General features: G+C 40.2%; 1 protein-coding gene across 3 annotated transcripts; it reads right to left on the reverse strand.

The window, feature by feature from the left end:
* Positions 1-208: 208 nt before the first annotated feature.
* Positions 209-18,124, reverse strand: LOC139641041 (uncharacterized). Of its 3 annotated transcripts, none has more exons than XM_071515265.1 (38): positions 17,966-18,124; positions 17,690-17,755; positions 16,708-16,773; positions 16,380-16,442; positions 15,846-15,920; positions 15,231-15,278; positions 14,483-14,518; positions 14,326-14,379; positions 13,032-14,225; positions 12,617-12,844; positions 12,381-12,473; positions 12,053-12,115; positions 11,796-11,855; positions 11,551-11,586; positions 11,390-11,452; positions 11,252-11,302; positions 11,100-11,159; positions 10,842-10,898; positions 10,282-10,359; positions 10,074-10,178; positions 9,586-9,648; positions 8,643-8,726; positions 8,281-8,346; positions 8,142-8,195; positions 7,971-8,030; positions 7,542-7,601; positions 7,154-7,255; positions 7,007-7,057; positions 6,797-6,892; positions 6,348-6,470; positions 6,126-6,227; positions 5,995-6,039; positions 5,743-5,820; positions 4,491-4,559; positions 4,307-4,346; positions 4,117-4,174; positions 2,710-3,055; positions 209-1,917 (listed from the first exon to the last, which is right to left on the reverse strand). In XM_071515265.1, the coding sequence occupies exons 1-38, from the start codon at positions 17,984-17,986 to the stop codon at positions 1,513-1,515; spliced, it is 4,419 nt and encodes a 1,472-aa protein (XP_071371366.1). In that variant the 5' UTR covers positions 17,987-18,124; the 3' UTR covers positions 209-1,512. The 3 variants fall into 3 exon arrangements, with proteins under 3 accessions (XP_071371366.1, XP_071371365.1, XP_071371367.1); XM_071515264.1 differs by having other exon boundaries at positions 10,074-10,181; XM_071515266.1 differs by lacking the exon at positions 14,326-14,379 and having other exon boundaries at positions 10,074-10,181.
* Positions 18,125-18,523: the final 399 nt, after the last annotated feature.

Genomic DNA, 18,523 nt, shown 5'->3' on the forward strand with positions numbered 1-18,523 from the left:
TGTTTTCACTTAGTGCACCTGCGTTACCTGAAGTTGGGCGTGGCCTTATAGGCGGTAATGTCTAAATGTCCCATACAGGTTTATTCTTTGGATCATACATCACGTATAATGTTCAACAAGTCATGTAAAAGCCAAATGAGCCCTCATCACAAATTCAGTTCTCTCTCTCTCTCTCACACACACACACAAAAGGGTGGGAGCATCAGATTCAAAACATTATTTATTCACAAATTCATTAATACATTAACATCTCTGGACATATGGAATTATAGGAATCAAGATTGTTAGTTTTTTTTAAAATACAATAAGATAAAGGTACTTCTGTTCAGGTTAAAATAATGTAGGTAGATATAGTACAATATTACCTGCACGCGAACACACATACACACACCACCTGGCAAGATCAAGGATGTCTCCAGTGTTTGGTGATAGAAAATGTAACAGGGAACACAGTGGATTGTGCAAAAAGCTAGAATGTAAACAAAGAAATGTGCACACAAAATATTCAATATAATCACCAACCTGCAGTGTCATTCACTTGGGGGGGGGGCTAATTTGAATTTCAATTTTACCACTAAATTTTAAATTTTACCACTAAAGTGTGGACACTCTTATGACAGTTGGGCCCTACAAACCTGTTAAAAACAACACTGTACTAGTGTAATACATTGATATTAAGGAAAAATGATCATCATTAAGGAGAAAATTTGCATTCTTTTCTTCATTTCCCAAACTTGTTAGGAGATATGCGTATTCCCTACTCTCCAACACCAGCAATATTAATTACATTAAAAGTAAATTACACCAGGCATAATGTGACATCCATTTCAATTTGATATGGAACATAGTCATGTTTCCTCATTACAGAAAAGAGGAATATATTAAAAAGTTGTGAAAACTGGTAATGTCCCTATGAGATGATGTGATAAGAAAGCAGAACATAGTTGCTATTTAAAGAGTAACTAAACCACAAATGGCACCTAATGATGAAAAGGGTACTGAACTGGCCATTGGCTGGTCTTTGTGCCAGGTGATGTCACCTTCCATACCTTCCTGGAGTACAACAGGTAGTGACATCACCTGTCGCATACGTTTCACCACTAGATGTCACCACAGATTTTGGTGGGGTACATACATACACAGACCTGATGGTACACTAACTGGACTGGAGACTACAATCTACATTCAAATCTTACTGAAGGAGACACAATCACTTTTTTGTTTGCACAATTTCTATCTCATGTTGCATAACATTGCAGTAGATTCTCAACTACTAATTTCTGGTTTGACTATGCTGATGTCTGATCAGTCAAACCCAAAAAACAGCATAACATCCTGCCATTTTCAGTACAATGATGCGTTCACTGTCTACTGATCAGCAGGCACTGAACGCCTCTTCTAAAAGGGCCCATGAACTCTGGTTAAGAAACCGTTCCCCAGTTGAACCAGGAGAGGGGGATGGTGATCCACAAGGAATCACCATGGCCAATGTTGCATCGTGGGGGATGTAGTTCACAAGTTGCCATTCGCATCTTGCAGCTCCTCTCTGATGGCATTGAGCTCCACTATCCCGTCATTGAGCACATTGGCCACCTCCTTTATCTGAGCCACCACCTCTTTCTTGCAGCCTTTCCTCAGCTCGCGGGAGTCCTTGATGAAGTACTTGTCCATGCCTTTGAAGAGTCCTTGGACCGAGGCCACGGCCCTGTCTGTGACCTCCGACGCTCGCATCACAGGCCCGTCGACTAAGCTGATCATCTGGACGGCCCTGCGGACCTCCCAGTCCTCGGAGTAGTGCTGGGTGCCGCCCCGGAGGAAAGGATGGCCTCGGAGTCTGTACAAGCCCTGATCGACGAAGTGAAGGATCTTCCCGATGTCCAGCAGATGAATCTCATAGTCCTGCAGTACAGTCTCCACCTAGGGAAGGAGAGAGGGAAAGGCAGACAGAGGGAACACAAAATCAATAGGGAGTCAATGTTGAATTAAGCCATTCATGACCACAAATCTACATTTCCAGATCCTTGTACATTTTCCGCCCACTGGAACAAACTACCAGACATACAGACAGTGGACAACAAGGATGTCTCTCAATTTGCACTCTTGAGTGTTATTGTGTCCTCCATGACACATTCAACATAAAATGTAATGTCCGAAGTACCATTCCAAAACAACACAACACGAGGACGGGTACAGATCCTAGGAGTTTACTTGACAGCCAAGGATGCATCGCATGGTGACTTGGCCAACAAGCACAAATGGGAAGCCCCAGGATTCATTCAAAGAACGGCGTATCATGTCTAAACGTTGCTATAGTCTACAGTACAGAGCCAGTTGAAACAGCTGGGAATATGAACATGTACGTCTTAACTCGCATAAGTTCTCTGTTCTCACTTTCTTGAGAAGTTTGTTCTCTCCAAGACAACATGGGAGGAACATTCTCCACAAATAGAACGTTCTCCACAAACAGCCTATCGACAGTATCGACATGGCATTCTTAGATTTTGATAATCACCAATCTAAAACTAAATTCAAATCAATGTTCCATTTTGTTCAGTCTTCATCATAATCCCAGTGGATGTCCAATTTGAAGCAATTAAAATCATAACACATGATGCAACAAAATCAAACTAGAAAATAACATTTACAGGCATTCATAATACGGCAGTCGACATTAAAGTACCCATTTGTTGTTTTGAAAATGTAACTTACCTTCTTCCGGTCATGCATATTGTTAACATTATCAGAGATGGTCGCTGAAGCCGAAGCAATTCCGCCAGCCGTGGCCACACCCACACCAACGGCGGTAACTACGAGAGAGACGCCAAAGGTGAAGGGCGCCAAAGCGAGGCCGGCGATGGCCGTCACACCGCCCACAGCCGTGGTGGTGCCGCCGGTGATGTTGGCGATCTTGGCCTTCTGGTGGAAGTTACTGATGTCATCGGCGATGGTGTGAAGCATGATGACGTACTGCCAGAGGACCTCGGCGCGCTCAGTGAAGACCTTGTTGAAGACACGCAGGCCGCGATGAACCTTCTCCGCCAAGATGGTGAATGACCTGAGATTTATTCAGGGGAGAGAGGCAATGTTATGCCTGCTGAGTATGGAGCAAGGAGGCAGTTATTTACAGTGTGAGCACATTTAAAATACTGACCAGGTTGTTAGTACAAACGGCTAAACAATGAAATGGAAGAAAGATACTCACTTACTGATTTAACAATAGAGAAAGGCCATTCCATCAAGGGATTTTAGATTTTCAGAATGATACATCAAAAGTAGTATATGATCCATTTTAACCCATCTTTTCACCAAGCACCAACTGTTATCTGGCAGGTCCATTGTAACAGACAGTTTCCATGAATTCAAACTATATTACATAAATATTACTTTTGTATGGGTGTGTTTTATTTCTAATCATGTGGTTTCTTCAGTCTATCTTGTTTTTTCAGTAACAAGATAGGAAAGGGTAATGGCCCATAATGATGTTGATTTTTGAGCAAAGTGGTGCCATTGTAACAGCCTTATTATAATTTCCATAACCCAAACATAATAAACATAACAAAACTGCTGATGTCCCTGCTGGTAATAAGCCGCCAACGATTCAATTATCAATTTCATTTTTGATATGAGCCAAGGGGTGAAGAATTCTCCCATTCAAACTTTCAAATTTTAATTTCAAAATTTTAGAAAAGGGTTAGGTTTAGGGAAGAAAAGCTATTCAAATCTTGACTGCTGTTGCTTTAGACAATGATTTAAATAGGCAGCATAATCTTGGACAAGCAACCCTAACTCACAATTTCATATATATACACATGCCATCATCCCAAGAATGGGGTGAAGGGGGGGTTGATGTGGCTGGCCTTGACGTGTGGCCTGTCCTGACATAGCCGACCCAAATAGTGTCTTAGTGGTTTACCCAAAATTCAGTGAGTGAAAGGTGGTGAGTTGAGGTCAAACAGTAGCTGAATAAACATCCATCTAGTTTGTGGGTATCTTTTTTTATCCATTTCAATGCCCATGAAGTATGGCAATTAGAATAAATAGAGCTAATTGAGGAGTTCTTATCAAATAGCAGTTAATATTAAAAGGACATAATTTTGTTGAGATGAACAGACATACTTGGCCTCATCCTCTTTTATGGCCTTGTCTTCATCGTCTGAAGGCACCTCATCCCATTCTGAAATACAATCAAGTTGAAGAAATTCAGTGTTGTGTGTTTCTGTGCTCAGTTTCCGTTGCTTGTGTCTGAATGCGTTTGAATGAAAGTTTGTGTGTGTGTGTGTGTGTGTGTTTCCCACACATGACTCACGTTCCACGGTGTTCCACCACTCCATCAAACTGTCAGTGTCCTGTGACACAAGAAGATAATGTTGATGCGTCACACCGGTACACCGCACCGTACTTTAACACATGATTCCTTTTCATATGCAGTGAATGCCACAGTGGTGACGCAGAATAGAATTTTTGCATAGCCAATGTTAAGAGAAACTGACCCCCTCCTCTTCGCCCTCTTCCAAACCAGCTGCAAGACGCTCATCCATCTGAGCAGCCATCCACTCCGCCTGAGAGAGAGAGGGGGAGAGAGAGAGAGTTGACAAAGAGGGATATGACCAAAACAACAACTCTTTGCTACACACCTTATTATATTCACAATCCGATCACCATCTGACATTATTTTAACCACGGCCTTTGTAGGTACTAAGCCTTCTCTATGGTCTAGTTGTTTCTCAACAGCTGCCATCTATCCTATGTAGCTGAACCGGTCCAGTCACATGTCTAAGGAATGAGTCCCATAAGGGAACAGACAGAGAGGAAGATAACCAAGCCTGACCCATTCCACAGATAAGAGTGGAAAACAACAACATTGCATAATAGTTTCTCACTTGTGAGCTGGAATCAATATTATGCACCTTATGTGAATAATGCCAGAATTCTACTTCATGATGCCTTTTTTCCCCACAAGAACCGTTCAAACAAAAATACTTCCCTATTTACACAATAGGAGCTGAGTCTCATCTTGTAGAGGTTTCCTTAAAGTAATACCATGACGCTTTGGCAAATAAGCTTCTTGATCAAGTCACCATTGTACAATAAGAAAATGTGTTGCAGTTTCATATCCATGTCCAGTATGTTTTGTTTTTTTTGTTTTTTGCTGTGTTGCATGGAAGAGCTTTAGCAGACTTTGTATGTTTGGTAAAAAAGGAACAGGTGGCTTAATATTTTTTTTTAAAGCTTTAACATATACACAACATTAAATACGGGCAGAGCTACATTCTTGTAGCACAATAATCTGATGAAAGAGCTTATTTGCCATAAAGTGAGTCTGGTCCTTTAAACAGTAAATGTCTCACAGGCTAATACAAAATATGTTATCAGATCAAAAAAACAAGTCAGTTGAAACAGTTTTTTAGCGCATGCCAAAGTAGCATGATGGTTTGGGTGAAGGAAGTAAAGCTGTGGGTTAGGTAAATAATTGGGTCATTTATTTGGGACATTTATGCAATCCACTTTGGCAGTGTCACAGATTTATTAGGAGGCGTATGCATTTTGTACTGTACAGCATGGGTCACTTTTGGCTCTTGAGCCGCACGTGGAAAAGGTATAGAAGTTTGTCAGTCATTACTGGAGATTATGTATCTAACCTTTAAAAAAATGCAATTTCAATAATCATCGCTGCCAAGTTCATGCTTACGTTTTGGCTAAGTAGGTCATAGTATTTTGTACATAGAAAAAGTGTGGACTTACCTCCGCTGCCTCTGACCGGTAGTAGTCACTAGACGTGGCTCCTGGTGGATCGTCGTACTCCAGAGCCATAGTTTTGCTCTGGGAAGAGAGAGAGAGAGAGAAGGAAGATGAACATGACAGCAAAATCAGAATTATTTTAATTGCCAAGTACAACAGAAGTACAGGAATTTGTCACAGATGTGTCCTGGTGTGATCAGATGATAAAAGTTGCATGGAAAGGACAAGTGTACCTGTAGCCACACACTTACTTACCTTAGCTTTTTGCTTTTTGAAGCCTTTGAGTTTCGACGGCTTCTTCTGTTGAACAGACACATGTTTGAGACTCGCATATTAAATTACCCAATAAGGAAGCAGAAAAGTGGATCTCAGAATGACATAAATACCGGTTTGCAGTATTCCATCTCATCTTGTTCGTCTTTATACATCTCTCCAGGACTGAACAAATCTGTTCCCTTCTGAGGAATATCATCCTCAGCAAACACACCCTGCCAAAAAAACAGAAATAGAGCTGATATTGGAGAATTTTTTTTTATGGCTGCAACATATTGACTTTACAATAATGTCCCGATGCTTATGTTATGCATCAAGCCAAAATTCAGACATACATCATATGCCTGTTGAGGTGAGTGGTGGTTCAGTCCGGTCTGCGAGCGCTCGTGCAGGATGGGATCCTGCGTTGTCTTAGATTTGCGACGAATGGGAAGAGCCCCTTTATGTTTGGAATTTTTCTGATGAAGGAAACCAAAATGTGTTGGGTAAAGCTGGATAAAGACCTAAAGAACACATTAAGCCCTCATATGCTGTGAGGGGAATAAAATCAGATTACTTGATAAACGACTAAAATGATTAATCGATTATCAGAATTATAATCGATTCATTTTCTGTCGATCGACTCGATTAATCCACCAGTCGTCCCATTTGTTTTTTCTATTGTATCACTGTACAATATTGTGTTTTAGATTAACAAAGTGATAATTCTTCTACTAATGCTGCTACTATTGCTGCTGCGCTTACTGCTACTATACTACTGCTATTACAAAGTAGACACAAATACCGGTTTGCAGTCCTCCATCCCATTTTGTTCTTCATCCTCCATCTCTGCTGCTGAGATGCTGCTTTTCTGAGGGCTGATGTCATCAAGCATGTCATCCTATACCAAAGAAATACAGATCTCTGAAAAACCCAAACTGAGCAAAACCATTTCCTCCATTCCTTCATTTCCCATTGCTTTGCAACTAAACACTTCACTGAAACATAAATTCACCTTAGATTTTCGACGACCCACATGTAGCAGTTTGATCTTTGTTGGCTTCTTCTATCAATAGAGGGGGGAAAAAACACTTTCCATCAGGTGAAATCAGGTAACAAAATATACAGTGAAAAATTGGGGATTAAAAGAAAAGAAAGTTACAGGTCTGCAGTCCTGCATTCCATGGTGATCTTCATCTCCAGTTACTCCTACAGACAGCTGGTCCACTCCTTTTTGTAAGTATTCGTCATCCATGAAAGCAGCCTAGGCAACATATTCAAAACAAGGATTTACCTAACAGGCAAATCAAGAATGTCGGCATGGTAGGTCTGACAGGTAGACCTGCAGCAAAAACACTGTTGCACAGAGTGACATATCCACCATTTGAAGAACTGGACACCTAATCGTACAAAATTACTGCTAAAAAAAACAAAACAAAAACACCATATGAATATAATTAAATTTAAGACTTGCTTTTTTGAAATATCAACTATCTTTATCAGATATCCATTCATCCCATGATGACAGTACTAGGTCGCAAAAATGGTACCTTGCCAGTCGACTGAGGAGTGTAGCCCTTGGCCCCCTCTACATCCTCAAAAGCATCATCCTAAGAGTGAAATAAGTATTAAAACTCTGGAAAACAAGTTCATTCGGAGCGACAAAATAACTGTATCAGAGATGGAGTCAATTCACTTTTTAATCAGTTGATTAGGGAAGTGGATTTTCGTCAAAATTCAAAAACTAACAACTTGTCATATGCTACAAACTAACACCAACAAACTGATCTTGGACTGGTCTCGAACGAAAATTACCCCTAGATCTGCAAAAAAAATCCACAGGAAACTATGTTCAACCTATTAACCAAATTAGAGAGAATGAAAGAATCGTCATCCTTTGGGTTGGAGTTTCAAATTATGTTGAGTTGATTGAACTGAAGGTAGACTGACTCAAACCCTGGACTACAACATCCCGTTACCTGGGACTTCTTGCGAGGAGTATAGCCGTGTGCTCCATGAACTTCATCCTGAGGTTTCTCCTGAAAAAAAAAAAAACACTCTAACTACAGTGTATAGACATATTCTGTGCAAGTACAATACACACACACACACACAAAATACTGCTGATATGAAATATACTGGCTGTATACCTTGAAGCCTCTGCGAGGTGTATGCCCATGTGCCCCCTTCAGGTCTTCATCGGTCTGCAGGAGAGAACAGTTTTAATGTTGCACACGTTCATCAAGGCTATCACCATAATACAGTGTACGAAGGAGTCGTCCCCTTTACCTTCTTCACACTGATAGCAAATCCTCTCTGAGGCACAAACTTGATTTTCACCATCTTTCTTCTCTTCTGGAGAGTGAAAAGATTAGATTGCCCAAATGAATACATGCCAGAACGCTCTCAGGTCTGCTCTCTGAATGTTCAAAGGTCTACTGAATTTAGAGCCCCACTCAAAACATTTACGTATACTCAAAATAAATTGTACAGGTTGGAAAGATTGTTGAAGAGTAACAGTGTGCTTCAACCACTTTAAGCTGCAAGGTGAGAAATGTGGCCATGCTAAGATGAAATAGATCAATCATGTTTAAAATCCTGACATTAATGTGCATATGGCTAATTAACATCAAAGTATAACAAAAGCATACAAATCCATGGCTGCCTGCGTCTTCGTGCCTGGCTTCCTCCCCCTCCTCCTCCTCCTCTTCAGAGCTGCCATCCAATACTGTGCCCTGTTGGAAACCAAATGCTGCATCAAGCTAGTAGTAGTAGATGTAGTAGTAGTAGTAGTAGAAATCTTTATTGTCCCCAGTGGGGCAATTCGGTTCACAGCAAGCAGTTGCAATACATCAACAACATCAGAGAAACATAATCACATATCACAAAAACACAGACAATATCGCACAACATCAATTTATGCCGACAGCTTCACAATTCCTCTTAACAGGTTCTTTTCTCTCCGATTTAGATTACCGAACCAGCAGATGAGAGCAAAAGTAAGAATAGACTCAATGCAGGATGAATAGAACATTTTCATAAGAGACGGGGCAGCAACTCCCCTTCGAAAATCAATGGCCATTTCTTTGGTCTTAGACACATTGAGTTTAAGAAAAGATTCATTACACCAGTGTGAAAACTCATTAACAATTGGGCTCGGAGGAAAGTTAAACTGTTTTTAACTGTATTATCAAAGTTGGAATAATTTGATTATGAGATCACATCTGCTTTCATTTAGTAATCAGTTTGTGCCATGTACAAATCATGATACAGTTTACCTGTTTTCTCTGAGAAAACAGGTAAATAAATCGTTTATTTTTATGGCTGCAACATATTGACAAAATACAACACAAATACAAGTACTGACATTGTGATATGAATTAATGACGCATGTGTTTGCTTTTTTTCCTTTTCAGCACTTAGGATTTGTCCAGTTGGAATAAAATGAACCTCCAACATGCAACTTCCATTGCTGGGCAGTGATTCTGCACAACGCCAGAGAAACTCTTTGAAACCCCTTTCCCCTTATCCTCTTACAATTTGGAAACTGCAGTAGACAATGGCACGACGCAATAAAATTTTTAGTTATTTTACCTCTGACCATCGACGTGTGCTGGAGCTTTTCTTGTGGACCTTCTGCTTCTGGATATCATCATCCTATCGTGTCATTAGAGAGAAAAAGTCACTACACCAGCTTCAAATATATTCAATTTCCTTGACTTTTTGCACATTTGGGTCTGTCACAAAGGGAAAATAAAAAAATGCATTTATTTGGGATTTTTTTGTCCGAGAGCTGCACTTCTCTATTCTATCAATATATGGAATGAAAACTGTGAAATGAAAAATGTGAAGTTGTACAATTTGAAAAATGCAATATGAAAAAGTATTGTTTCATTGTTTCCACCTTTTTTTCCCAAAGTCTGTTAAACGGCCCAAGGTGAAAGCTAGATCCAGGATCAAACTACCAGTGCAGTTTTAGACAATATCAGGTTTCAATATCAGGTTTCAATATGAGGTTTCAAGGAAAACCTAAATCCCTATCCTTCTACAGAAACACAGACAATGTACTTCAGTTGGCGTACCTTTAATCCTTGAGGTAAATGTCCATTCATGTGCTTCATCTCAACGACAGAAGAAGTAGTGGAAGCTCTTCGAAGCAGCTGGGTGACTTTGGTCCTCAGGGGTTTCTTCTGATGAAAAAAAAGAGGACATTAAAACACCACCATTGGTTTACCACTGTCACATAAAGATGGAGATGAGATGGTAAAGACATAATAGTAAGAAACACACTGCTTTGTAGTCCATGCCATTCTGCTCTTCATCTTCATTATCTCCTGCAGACAAAAGGTGTGTGTCTGGAAATCCATCCTGGAAAACACCACAGTGTTAACAACAGGCCAAAATATATTTTTCACTCTCATCCATTTTTAAAGGTGCCAAGTGTAGCATTTTTAACATCAGTATATCTATATACGGCATTAGGCTTGGGCCGATATTCAATATTATCGAGTATCGCGATATTTTGTATCGCGATATTCCCATGATTTTTCTGAAAATGGCAGGAATGAGCAAATAACACCTTATTGCTGTTGTTTCCTCCAATGCTTGAATAGTACAATCAAATTTCTAGGCTAATAACAATTATTATTATTAACAGCCTAGAAATCGGATGTAATTTGGTTGTAATTGGAAGAAATAATAATACTCCCCCAAAAAAACATAAGAAAAAAAGTGGTTGTGTTGTTTGTTTACACTAATTATACTAATATCTCAAAATGAATGTGGTAATTATTTAGTGATATTAAAATGTTACATGGAGCACCTTTAAGACAATATACATCAGCACTCACCTTCAAACTCCTAGGAAGTGTTCTGCTGCCACCTGCATCCTTTGATTCATGTTTCTCCTGAAAATTAATTATAAAAATGTCATTAAAAACCTTAAAGACTTATAAGGGCTAAATATGTGTTTTTAATACTTTCATGCTATGCTGCACATTTTCATGCTATGCTGCAATTTTGGCATGCATGTGTTTGATAAAAACTTTATAACACATACATGCTACCTTGGACAGCTTACACTTGATTACAGACACCCTCATTTTTACCTTTGATCCTCGAGGTAGTGTCCCACTCTTCCCATCCTTCGGGTCATCCGGAAATTTATCCTACAAAGTGGAAATTATTAACAATATTAAGGACAAACATAAGTACACAATCAAAGGAGTGAATCTGTGAACGTTCTGTGAACATTATTTACCTTGGACCCTCTTCTGGAAAGTAGGGAGACTTTGAACTTCCTTTCCTTTTTCTGTAAAAGTGTTTGTATGTTAAGCTATACACTTGAAAATATATTGAACATTAATTATTAAACAGTGAACACAGACTGCGGGCATACCTTGCCATGAATCCCAGAGCCATCCTGATCCTCTCCACTTCCTCCATCAGAGTCCCCCTTCATCTAAGAGAAAGCAGTGTATGTATAGTTTTAACTTCTCCTTTTATATATATATATATATATATATATACTAAGACAAACTAAGGAACTGAAACTCTTACCTTCAAGGATTCCCGCCGCAGTCTAAATTTACCAGACTTGAGAAGAAAAAAAGAAAAGAAAAAAACAACAATTAAAAATAATTGGCATTCATTAGCTGAGCTCTATGGGGGGTGACCCCAAAAAGTCTACCACAGAAAATTACAGTTGCATAGAGTACAATGCTGAAAATACTCAATGGTGTGCAAACATTTTAGAGTGAATGTCAAGGAAGGATGTACATGAAGTTTTGAAGAGGTTTTCTTACTGGTTTAAAGTCGGGGTCAAGCTGAGGACTGTCCTCGGGCCAGTCCTCCACACACCTTTCCTGTTTGGGGATAAAAGTGAAAGTAACACAAACCATTATATAGACAGATTTCCTAAATAGTTTCTCATGATAATCTAATGTGCAGTATGTATATTTTCTCTCTCTCTCCTTATGGCAGCGTTTTGTTGTTAATCTTATTTTGCTTGCAGCAGAAATTTCAAATATATTCTCAATATTTTTATATCCTTAAAACAGACCTGTCCAATAAGCAGAATGTCCTCGAAGACAGCATAGTTCTCAGCTTCATCTGGTTTATTATCCTGTAAAACAATACAAATATTCAAGACATGCCTATGGAAATATTTTCACTCCTACTTATGCCTTATCCATAGTGTATCTGCATCCCTTAACAGCTACACACACCGTCCATGCTTGACCTTTCACTGTCGATTATTGAATTAGCTGATATCATGAAAACAGTACAAACAATAAGAATCTGTGTTATTTGGGGCAAGATACAGGAAAGTGTTGTTATGCATGCTAATTAGGGCAGCTAATTAGGTCACAAATAAACTGCATTCTCACCTGAACAGTCGGCCTGCTGCGAGGAACTGGTTTTGGGAGCGGTTTGGGGGCTGGTTTGGGAGGAGTTTTTGGGGATGTTAGTTCAGGCTCAATCTAAAGACAGTGGAAACAACACAGACAAAGAAAATAATTAACAGCACGCTAGGTGCAGAAGGATAGAAATTAGTGAATAAGAAAAGTAGGTCATAATAACATTATGCTTAAATTAGTTCTAATAATATTTGCAGTGAATTTACAGGGTTTGCTGGCCTGGGTGGGTTTGCTGGCTTCAGTGGGTTTGCTGGCCTGGGTGGGTTTGCTGGCTTCGGTGGGTTTTCTGGCTTGGGTGGGTTTGCTGGCTTCAGTGGGTTTGCTGGCTTCGGTGGGTTTTCTGGCTTGGTTGGGTTTGCTGGCTTCGGTGGGTCTGCTGGCCTGGGTGGTCTGGTTCGAGGTAGAGGTCTTGGAGGACGTTTAAAGGTCTTCACCTGCAAGTTTGATTATAATAGAAGGTACAGCCAAAGTGCATGTCATATAAAACAGTGTGTGTCTTACATCTAAAATAATTTTCCCAGCAGATGCGTCCTACAGTAGGACGCAGCGGCCTCCACGAAAACAATGGTACACTTCAAAGCACAATGGCTTTCAATGTGTCCAAAGACACTTGTTACTTACATGTGTCAGTTCAGTTGGCGTTTGGCTAGGTGACGAGGCCAAAGTCTTGGCCTGGCTGAAGGGGGTTGGCTGGAGAATGTCATGCTTGGATCCATGAGGAGTGGTCAAGACAATCTCATGTGTGGAGTTTGGGTGGATGGCTGGATGAGAAGGTGTTGCCTTGAAGAGATCGGGAGACTTATCAACTGAGGAGGAGGACAGTATGTCCAACGTCATTTCTGGTGGACTGTTGAAGGAAGGTGTAGAGTATGTGGTCTTAGAGGCTGTATTGCTGGGGGTTGTCTTAAAAATATCATTGCTGCTGGCAGCGGGGGAGGACTCATAACTGTCTTGGGTCTTTGAGGGGAGAGGGTGAAAGATGTCCGGAGTCCGACTTGAAAAGTCTTGGAAAGGGTCATATTGTTTAGATGGAGTAGTACCAAAGGGGTCAGACACATTGGGACTGTTTTGGAATGGGTCATTTGTAATTAGGCTTGGGAATGGGTCATCTGTTTTTGTGAATGAAGGTGAAAATATATCCAGTTTTTCCTTAGAAGATGTGTCAAAAAGGTCCTTTACCTCAGCGAAGGGATCTTGAAAGACATTGTTTTCCTTGGCCTGGAAGAGTTCCCCTCTTTCAGCTGGAAAAGCTTGAAACAAATCCACTTCCTTGGTCGAGGTGTGGAATGGGTCCACTCCTTGGAACAGATCCTCTTCCTTGTTTGAAGGAGATCTGAATGGGTCCAGAACATTACTGGGAGAAGTATCAAAGAGGTTCACTTCCTCAGTGGATGAAGCAAATAAATCCTCTTTCGTAGCAGTCTGGAAGAGGTCCTCTCCTTTGGCTTTGAGCAGGTCAGTGGTATCTGACTGCAAGGTTATGAAGGGGTTCTGTGGTTGAGGGGAAGTTGCCTTAAATAGATCTGGTGAGTTCAGGGTTACATCGTGAAAAAGACTACCGTTGGCAGGCGTGTTTTGGGGCAAGGTTGACGTTCGGAAGAGGTCTTGCGTATGGCTGTGGGTAAGGGTTTGGAATAGGTCCCTTTGGGCTTCAGGTGATCTGGTTCTGTCATTTTCAAAAGTCTTAATTTCAGATGTAAGACCCAGAGGTGAACTCTGAAATTCAGGTGGAGGAGCAAAGATAGTAGCGAAGCTCGGTTCTGCTGAGGTTTTCCCCTCCACATCCTCCATGTTAGGACTCTTACTGCTGGACTCCTGATGGAAAAAACATATGGACATTAAGAAAGCATTCAAGACAACTGATAACAATTAAAGTAACATTATGATTTGGTAAAAATAAATCTTTCATACATACTATAAAATGTGCATAAAAAGGGTTCCCTCTGGCCACACCTCCATTGACCCCATTCTGATAAACAGAGAAAGGGAAATGAGACAGAAGAGGAAGAGGTGTAAGATTTCACTGATGACAGATTCCTCAGAGTCTTTTTAACAGGCATCTGAAAACATACCTGAGGGCTTGGATGGAATGGATCCCATTCCGCATTCTGAAAGCATGAGAGAGTGACACAACAGAAATTTTACTTGCCGACTGATCCATGAGGTGTCAGTGCATACGAGAGGAACCACATGAGCAGTGTCCAAAATGAACTTTCCACCAGTGACTGGTAAACTTTAAAAAATACCTGCCAATTATTTTTACCTGTCGAAATGCATTTTTCATGGAAATATGTCAAATTTTGAAGACGTTTAGATGCCACCGCTTTGTGTAGGGCAGCCAATCAGGAGCCTGTTTGATACAGTGCCATTGTTGCTTTGATTGGCTCACGGTCGGAAAGAGTGTACAGTGGTCAGCAGGGACAAAATTTGAGAACAAACTCTATATAACCGAAGCATTCAGATGTTATTGTTTCAAAAGGTTACTGGCCAGTGTAGCGGGTGAAACTTCTTGTTTTTCCCACCAAAAGACAAATTTTGCCTGAATTTTGAATTGTGGACCCTGTACATGAGAACACACACACACACACACACACACACACACACACCTGATGTGTAATGGAATGGGCTTCAATGCCACCATTGATCTCCGCTACAACCCTTTGCTACATTCCTATAATGAACAGCTTATTTATAGAATAGTAAAAACAAACCCCAGTCATACACCAACGCAGTCCACTATCATACCTACAACCAAATTATGAAGATCTCACGATGACTACAGTGCACAAAACATAGCAAGGGAATGGGTGGCGATTTTACCTGGGTAGCAGCAGGGAGGAGATGGTTATCCTTCCTCTTCAACCCATTCTGAGGATAGAGAAAAAAAGAAAACAGATCAGTCAAGAGGAAAGATGAGAGATTTGTTTTGTTGAAATGCGAACAGCCAGTACAACCACAGTGCGGTGAATGCTGAACTACTATCTTATCTAAACTGTCACTTAAAAATGATCCAATTTGGGTGTGTAGGATTATGTTTGTATGTCCTTCTTAGGGTGGGCGTGTGCTGTGTGTATGTGTACATATCTTAATGCGTTCAGAAGCATTTGTTTTCTTGTACATGAATGTGTGCGTACATGTATATTTGGGCTTGTGCAGTTTTTGTATACACTTAATGCTATATGATATATGAATATATTGCATAGTACTACAATGTAGCACTACCAGTATACTTTCTCCATCATATTATTTCCTTTGTTGTGTTCGGTTTCATTTGTTTCTTTGTTTTCTTCCACTCCACGTATCTTGTCTGTTTTCAGCTTGTACAACATAAAATCCTCAATAAAATGTCATAAAAAATAAATAAATAAAAATATCCATTCCATTTCATGTTACTTTTGCATGCTTTGCAGATGTTAAAGAACAGTTCATCCTCACCTGTCCCAGGTGTAGCTGGTGGTCGTCTGGCACATCTGCGGTGGCAGCAGAGAGATCACTAAGCAACTCGCCATCCTGTAGACAACGTGACAAAATGAAAGACAAAATGAATACTCAGGGATGATTGGAACGTGGGAAATCATGCTTTGCGCTTCACGCAGGTATTGCGGTAACAACATGCATTCCAAACCTGACTTCAATACACCATCAAAGTCCATGCGTCACTTGTCAGAAATGTAAACAAAAATTTGAAAACACTCGTGACTGCTGGAGAGACATTTTGAACATCCTTTTAGCGACTTTACAACTGTTGGTTTTCTGTCCGATGTGATCAAATCAATAAGAATTTATGTTTCTTCTGTCTTTCACAATCAAACACACACCCTAACACGTCAGCAATGGCAGCGTCTCCAAAATGAGTTTGGAAATATGCAAGTGATGTAATGCCTTTCATCGCATATCCCCAACCCACGACCTGCATCCGTGTGTGTATATATACAGAGTTCAAAGTTGCTGTTATCAGTGGTCTCTAACCTGCTTGTTTTGAGACTCGTTCATAGATGATCCACTGGAGTCAGAGGTTGATGGAACAAGAGTCTGAGAGAGAGAGAGAGAGAGAGAGAGAGAGAGAGAGAGAGAGAGAGAGAGACAGAGAGAATACATATTGTATTGTATTTTAGGAAGAGACAGAATTAGATAGAACTCCCTTGCTTAGACTGAGTGAATGTAAGTGTGTGTGTGTGTGTGTGTGAGAGAGAGAGAGAGTGGGAGAGAGAGAGAGAGAGAGAGAGAGAGAGAGAGAGACAAACAGAGAGAGTGTGTGTTTGAGTGAGGAAGTAGGTCTGTGAGTGAATCTGCTCACCCTGTATTGATTATGGAAAGGACTTTGGGAAACTCTTTTCAGCATTCCTTGTAACTTCACAATACTCTGTAAAGAAACACAAACAAATGATCAGTCGCCTTTGCTGCCAAATTTCCCTGGCCTAACAAAAGATTCAGGTTGTTTAGCACAGAGAGGATTTTGGGGGGGACAAAGGTGAGAATTAGCAACAATCATTTTTTTCCAATTTCACTGCTGATTCGTCTAAAATTATGTCACTGACTGACTATTTTAGCAATAAAAATTATGCAAAAAACAAACATAACTGACAGTTTTGGGGTGTGTATGCAAAAAACATGCAACCCCACAAACGTTAAGTAATTTAACTTTTTTAAATGGCAGCCCATTTTATTCCTACTGACAAGCCATGGAAAGTTTGTAATCTGTGAAGTCCTCTGAGACATGCTTGTGATAATGGGCTATATAAATAAAAAACTTGAATTTAATAAATAAATAATGTAAGTACAGAGAATGAGGTATTTATTTATATATATTGTATTTATTTGTGTCCATTTGATTTTTCCACATGAATATAATTCTTTAAATATATATATCTGATGCTGTATTATCCTATTTGAGATACTGACAGACAATGACCCCCATAGCAGTAAGAGAATAGGAAAGCAATAACATTAAGTCAAAATGGATATGGTAATGTGACTATGGAGGACGCTCTGTACTGTGCAAAACAGCTGTCAGAGCATGACGGTGCACAAGACATTCACAGTAGCTGAAATAATGAGCTTTGGGCTTGGCTGAACAGTTTGTCCGCCTTGAAAAAAAAAAATGCTAAGACACACTGAGCCATAGGTGCATGGAAGCAATGTCAAACTATGCAGACTATTCAAGAACACACCCTGAAGTGTTTTTGTGAATCAAAGTTTAGGGTAAAATGTGTGACAGATGAAAGAGAGGCAGGTTGCTTGCTACCTAATTAGAACTTAATTTCCATTTAATTACTCACCGGTCGCCTTTCCCCTGAAGAAGCATCTCTCGGTCCAGCCTGCCCATCATGACCATCCTCATTCTCCTGATACGCAGATATCGGCAAATAGAAAAACAGTAGAACTCAGTGGTACTTTGGAATCGAACACTTGATACATTTTTAAAGCTACTGCTCCATCCCCGTTAAACATTTATTTACAGGCATGGGAATTAATGAACATCAATTAGGCTACGCACGTGTCTGTTCGGCACTCAACCTGCAAAAAAAAAAAAGATAACAATTTCCAAGACTTACCACAGTTGTATCTCCCTTCATGATCAATCCAATAAAGCTGTTTTAATGCTCGATTATTGCATTAGACGATCCAATTTCCACAGGGGAGATGTATTTATTCAGTGGAAGACACGTTTATTTGGCTTTGAGAGCGTGTCTGTAGGCTACGTCGAGATGATTGACAGGATTCACCATCGGTAACTATCTCGCCTTGACTCACCTGTGTCAAGACAGCCACCATCAGTAACTAAACTTCCGGTCAGGTTTTTCCAAAATAAAATCCCGTCTTGGCGAACATTCTGGTCTTGTTCTGGTCATCTCTGGCTGGCTTGGGATAGATGAACAACGTGGCACTGCTGTGATTATAACCCCGCCGTGTAGAACATTAACCTCAATATATTATTCTCATAATTAATTCTGATAGTAGAAAAATGAGACCATCCAGGTGAAAATTGGTTTATTTCACGTGTGTCTTCTCTGAGTGTCCGGGGTACGATTTGACGCGAGATGTGCAGGACTTTACCCTGCATTCAAGTGGTGGAGGATTTACGTTATGGTCTGAGCGAGTTTCCGACCAGG

Source organism: Centroberyx affinis, unplaced genomic scaffold (assembly GCF_046629955.1).
Source record: "Centroberyx affinis isolate AG114_WGS23_722 - 3 ecotype Tasmania unplaced genomic scaffold, CSIRO-AGI_Caff_v1 ptg000334l_1, whole genome shotgun sequence".
In the NCBI taxonomy this organism is placed as follows: Eukaryota; Metazoa; Chordata; class Actinopteri; order Beryciformes; family Berycidae; genus Centroberyx; species Centroberyx affinis.

Excerpts from the sequence above, each read along its gene's own strand:
- LOC139641041 (XM_071515264.1), bottom strand. The coding sequence starts at position 17,986 with ATGAAGGGAGATACAACTGTG. Across the intron at positions 10,360-10,841 it reads CACTTCCTAGGAGTTTGAAG|GATGGATTTCCAGACACACA; the intron begins GTGAGTGCTGAT and ends GGTGTTTTCCAG. Across the intron at positions 10,182-10,281 it reads ATGGCATGGACTACAAAGCA|AAGAAACCCCTGAGGACCAA; the intron begins GTGTGTTTCTTA and ends TTTTTTCATCAG.